Here is a 6,000-nt window from a genome sequence, read left to right on the forward strand (position 1 = left end):
ATAAACAAATATATTCTGTATAATTATTTCAATTCAATCTATTTGTTTTTAATTACAGTTTATTTTTTGCAGGTTGGATTTTCAAACCTTTATTTTACCAGGTAGGTCCCATTGATCTCTTTTTCTTGTGTTTTTATTGAGTTTTCACAACGATAATAACAGAACAACATGTAAAAACGTAAATGTTGTCTAAACAACAAAAAATAATACACACAAATCAGTTATAAAATAAAGCATAATAAATACTAGTTGTCTCAGGACCTTCAATATTCACACTACTGTACAGGATTGAATTAGTCATTCACTTACTCGTTGGTGTCAACCATGTAAATATTCCACTTTTCCCATTTCCTATGGAATGCATTCTCTTGGATTCTCAAAACGTATGTCAACTTTTCCATGACAGAAATATCTTGAACAATTTCCAGCCACTGCTCCTGAGTCGGAGTGTTCACATTAAGCCAATTCCTAGCTTTCTTACTCGCTCCAAGTAAAACCTAAGTCAAATATAGATCGCCTCCCGTGACAACATCCTTAATGTTCCCAAGATACATCACTGGGAAGGTATTTGGAATTCCATAATCATTTTGAGAACTGCATTAACCTTCTCCCAATATGACCTTATCTTTGTACAGTTCCAGAAAATGTGCGAGTGGTCAGCCTCCATGTTCCCACACAACCTCCAACACTCTTTATTTTGGGTGTTATCTATAGAGAAGGCCTGAGACTGAACTGTGACCTGATATTAATCCAATATAGATCAGAGTAATGGCGTCACCTCTTCAGCAGCAGCAGGACGGAGTTGGCGGTGCTGGCGTCCAGTCCGGTGGTCGGCTCGTCCAGAAAGAGAACCGCCGGGTCGATGATCAACTCCATGCCGATGTTCGTCCTCTTCCTCTCTCCTCCTGAGATCCCCCTCGTCATCTGTGTGCCCACCTGAAGGAAAACACCCAGAAACATCTGTCCCGACTCTCACCTGAAGGTAGTCATTAAAGATGTGGAATTTAACTAAGAAAGTTGTCTACTATGTACAGTAGTTGTGTACTGAAGTACTTGTGCTTTACTAATACTTCCATGTATTGGATTTTACTCCACTACAGTTTTTGGATAGCCTTACTTATTGGAAGATTCAGATTTGTGTAATTGCAAAAAAAAAAAAGAAAAAAAATATTTGATTGTGTTTTAGGTCATTATAGGTTTAATTAAATTCACAAGCTACAGGGCAGAATATATAATATCCATATGTTTAAAAAGGCTCCTCCTTACCGGCTGCCAAATTAAAGAGACGGAACAATTAATGCAGCCATACTTATAATTCAATAACATATATTATTTGTAGCTGAGTACATCTTTGTCCTTTAACTATATAGTGATGCTACCACATTTGTACTTAATGTCTTTTACTCTTTACATATATTATTCTGAAGTCAGGACATTTAAACAGTAGAGTATTTCACACTGTTATTTCTACTCTCACTTAGGTGAAATACACGAGTACTTTGTGTATCACAGAGTATTGTGTGTCTTCACCTTGCAGTCGGCCACCTTGCTGAGCCCCAGCTCTGAGATGAGCTGATTGACTCGAGCCTCCTTCTCGCTCTGCAGCACGGAGCGAGGCAGACGCAGCGCTGCGGAGAAACGCAGATTCTCCCTGACCGTCAGCGTGCCCATCACCACGTCCTCCTGAGGGCAAAGGTCACAGGAAGACTTTGTATTTTAGTTTACATTCGAAACTGCACTGCAGAGATGTGATGAATTAACAGAGTTTGGAAGCTAGTAACTTTGTATATTAAAAACTGGTATAAAAGTTTCCCTAAGCTTTACAGAGCTCTTTAGTGTCTTTTAGATATTTTGTGCTACAGCTCTTATTAGTGTGGTTTCTGGGAGGTCATTTCCGTCAGGGCCAAAACAGTATTTATTTCTCTTTGACTTTAGAAATATCATTTACTAAACACAACTAAATAAAAAAAGTGGATTTCAAACATTCAAAAATGTTTAATCAATTATACTTTTTGGATCACAATTGTTAGGGAATAATTTGCTTAGGTATTCAACCTTCGACCCAGTTCATCGTTTTCTCCTCTCACTGTCTCTTTTCCCGTGGCACAGGTCTACGGCCTTGGGTATTGATGCTATCTCTCTTAAGGAGGGGCAGCTTGGGCGCATTGTTGTTGCCAGTCTATGACAGAGCACAAGCCGCCATGAGGTAGTTTACTGCACAGTCTTTTCTATGGACGAGAGCTCTAGTTAGATTCAGGGTCCATAATTGTTTAGTCTCACTGATAAAGAATGTTGATTATTAAACTCAGAACTAGTTAAAACCTCGAGCTGCAGAAGAGTTCTTCAGAATTGGTTTGGCAACCGCTGTGTCAACTCGTGACACACCACCTGTCTTGTCAATTCTCCGGCCGTAACTCCAAATAAACCGTCAGTGTTTGCCATCAAAGCTCCAGCTCTCCCCGTGTCTCTCTGAGTCCTGACTCTCCAATTGCTTCAGAAGTTTCCCCCACAACAATCACTTAACATTATCAGAAATATCATGAATTGATTGAATTTTTATTCATAAAACTTAACAGTGGGATTTTTTTTTTACTTTAAATATAATTCAACTGACTCACTTTTTTTGTATTGTTTTGATTACCTTTGAAAAACAGAACACAATTTAAGCTAACATTTGATTGAATGCATTGTAGTGAAAAGCTCTAATAAAAACATTACACAAAGTTTTTTTTAGCCCCAGACAAAGTGAGGGACGTGCAGGTCAACGTAGTATTTAGTGATAAACAGCCGGATGTTTGTGGAGACCAAACATCAGGTTATCATTATTAATGTGGACAGGAATCCGGTCCTGCAGGTTTACGTTGTTAAAATAATTCAAAATGCACCTGAACCACATATCCAGAGAGGCACTTGAAGTTTGGAGGCTGCGGTGCTCTGTCGATGAGGACTTCTCCAGAGAGACCTGAGGGGTCCTTCCTCGCAGCCAGGATGTCCAAGAATCTTTCAACAACGAAAAAATCATACAAAAATGTAACAATTATATCAAAACCAAATGCATTTTAAATACCTTTTTTCCAAGAGATCAGTGGGATACTCACGAAGATTTTCCACTTCCAGTTGGTCCAAGGATAGCGTTGAGTCCAGGTCTCATAATGCCACTGCAGCACAAACACACAAACCAATTTAGCAGGGATCATTTCATTTAAAGACCATGATTGGGACATTTAAACGGTTTGCATTCATTTCAAAAAAGGTATAATATCATATTTTCACTTCTGTACATCAGTTGTTATGATCCAAATGTGAGCAGTGTGAAACAGAGTGGAATAATTTGATTCTCTCACACGAGGAAACTTATTTTTCTCAAAGCACATTCCTCCCTCATTCATCCGAAACAGAATTAACGTCATTTGCATTTTTTACTGATATCATTAGCCTTTTTTTGAAAGAAAAATTATACTGGGCTTTGGGAAATGTTATTAAAGTAAATCCTTTGACTTCAGAGGGAACAGTTACACAATAGCAGAAAAGAGTCAGTGATATAAAATGGAATCAAAATGAATAAAATCCCGACAGCGGATCACGTGAGCGACTTTAAATCGTTTCCCTGGCAGACAGAGAGGTGCATCAGAGAGATTATATGCAGGAAACCATGCTTAATATCAGATAATTAACACAGAGGCGGGAGAAACTTGTGTGAAATGATTCATTCCTCCATGGGAAACGTCAGGTGTGTTTAATAATACCATCAGAAAGAAAATAATTCAAGAGTCTATTCACTATTGTTCCACTTTGAACAAGGATATAATGAAACATATTGAACTCAAATAAAGAAATACCGCTCTTTTATTGTAACGCAGTCTCCAAAGTTAAGAGTGTGTTTTATCACTTCATCTGAAAGTCAACACTATTCTTTGTCTTCTTTGACAAGAACATGACTAATGGAGCGGGGTGAGAGTTTGTTTAGTTAAGTTAGAACAAATGAGCATTCATATGTACAATCATTTAAAAGATTTTCTACTGAAATCTGAGGAAATGATTAGTCAAATAAAGTCTCTGTGTAAAAGTGGCAGTCAATGTTGATTTATTAGTTAATTAAAATGTTGTATCAGTTAATAATCTGGATCTCTAACGTAACTAGCTATTAAAACAGTCAAATAAATTTAGTGGTGTAGAAATATATAGTAAAGAAATATATATATCCTAAAAGTCAACCTCAAAATGGTTCCCTCAGTCAGTACACGACTTCAGTTAATATACATTTCCTCTTTCCAAAGCTGATACAAACAGCTTTAACTGACAGAAGACAGACAGGTGAAGAGCGTGTGTGTTTTGAGGACTGACTTGAGGTCGAGCAGTATCTCCCGGTGGCTCGTCTTCCTCCGGCAGACGAAGCCGCTCTGCAGCTGCACTCTGTAGCGCACGTTGTGGAAGCTGACGGTGGAGCCTCGCTCGGGGCTCTGCTCCGCGCCGGGGGCGACCTTTGACCCCACCGTTCCGTTAGTGCCGATGTCTTCCATCATGGCAATGTTGATGTGATTGGCTCTCTCCATCATCCTGGGACCGTGATCTGAGAGAAAGACATATTTTACTGATGTAAAACAACAGTGTGTGAATCTCAGGGTTTCACGCAATCTTCATAACACGGTTTGTACGGCTGCTCTTTAGCACACATGAATTACGCATAATTAGATCATCTGAAAATGACATCACAAGGGACATTTCTTTGGCTTTTTTATTTAATTCAGTTTTTTCCATTGTTCTTCATACAAATCTTTTTACAAATGATCTCTAAATTGTAGATTAAACTGCCCAACAACAGTACATTCGTTCAAATGGGCACCGTCAAATTCAGTATGCAGACCAGAGTTAGGATAATTACACATCAGTTATATCAATCCAAAAACATCAAAATTGAATAATAATATTTCATATTAAAACACTGACAGGGACCATTTTCTGCAGAATGAGAAACCTTTATTTTTGTTCATTTGATTACATTAAAAACACATTAGAGCTCAAAATATATGATGCATAATGAATTCTAATTTTGATTGCCAAAATGTCTGAAAAATGTCATGGTTCTGCAGAATGAGTACTTTTCTTTTGATACTTCAAGTACATTTTTAACTCGTACTTTCACATAAGTAAAATGTTGAATGCTGGACTTTTACTTCAAGTTCAGTATTTACAGTGAGGTATTAATACTTTTACTTAAATACAAGTTTTAATCACTTTCTCACCACTGCACAGATCACATCACTCTGTGGTCAAATCCTGTAGCACAGATTCTCACACTACTTAATTTTAATACATGTCGTTTTTAGATTTTTTTTAACACTAAAACATAAATGTTCTTCTTGCTCCAACTAGTATTACGCAAACTAAGTCTTGCAGAAGCACAACTAAAACAAATAAATCATGCTTTTCAGAAAGTGATCACCTGCTCCTTGGTGTTTTTAAGTAAAGAAGAGTTTGGTTGTGACTCACCGGCTGCTGCTGTGATCCTGCTGCAGCTTCAGAGGAGCGCTGCTGCAGACTGAGGACCAGAGGAGGGGGGCACCCTGAGGGGGGGACAGGTGCCTCCACTCAGCTGGGACCCCTCAACGTTAACCCTTTATCCACCACACAGAGAGAGAGGAAAGGGTTTAAACAGAGAAAGACTATCCTCCAGTGGTGTAACTTTAACAAGAGTTTTTAGAATAACGGCAACAATAGGTCATGTTGTTTTTATGTCTTATTTTTTAATGTGTATACAAAAAAAGGGTTTGAATTTTTAACAAGTGCATGTTTGGACAATAAAAGTAAAATAAATAACTTGTACTTCACTAAAATCTCAGAGGGAAATATTGTCCTCTTTACTGCACCACCACTACCCAGCTGTATATAAAATGTAAGTAATTCAATGTTGTTGCTGTCTAAACAGCCGGTTGGACAACACAAAAGAGTTTAAGGTGTCACTTTGAACTTTTCTCGTGTTTACAAAAGGAATTAACCGGA

The 6,000-nt window shown here is 38.0% G+C and overlaps 1 protein-coding gene across 1 annotated transcript in view; it reads right to left on the bottom strand.

Moving 5' to 3' along the window:
- Positions 1-5,729, bottom strand: part of abcg2d (ATP binding cassette subfamily G member 2 (JR blood group)) — a 16,906-nt gene extending 11,177 nt beyond the window's left edge. The window contains exons 1-6 of the mRNA XM_079645391.1: positions 5,491-5,729; positions 4,345-4,570; positions 3,099-3,158; positions 2,886-3,000; positions 1,531-1,683; positions 779-936 (exon numbers count right to left, since the gene is read on the bottom strand). Of these exons, the coding sequence (XP_079501517.1) occupies positions 779-936; positions 1,531-1,683; positions 2,886-3,000; positions 3,099-3,158; positions 4,345-4,556 (698 nt within the window). The 5' untranslated portion in view covers positions 4,557-4,570; positions 5,491-5,729. The remainder of the gene's footprint in view (positions 1-778; positions 937-1,530; positions 1,684-2,885; positions 3,001-3,098; positions 3,159-4,344; positions 4,571-5,490) is intronic.
- Positions 5,730-6,000: the final 271 nt, after the last annotated feature.

Source organism: Notothenia rossii (assembly GCF_949606895.1).
Source record: "Notothenia rossii genome assembly, chromosome: 1".
Taxonomy (NCBI): Eukaryota; Metazoa; Chordata; class Actinopteri; order Perciformes; family Nototheniidae; genus Notothenia; species Notothenia rossii.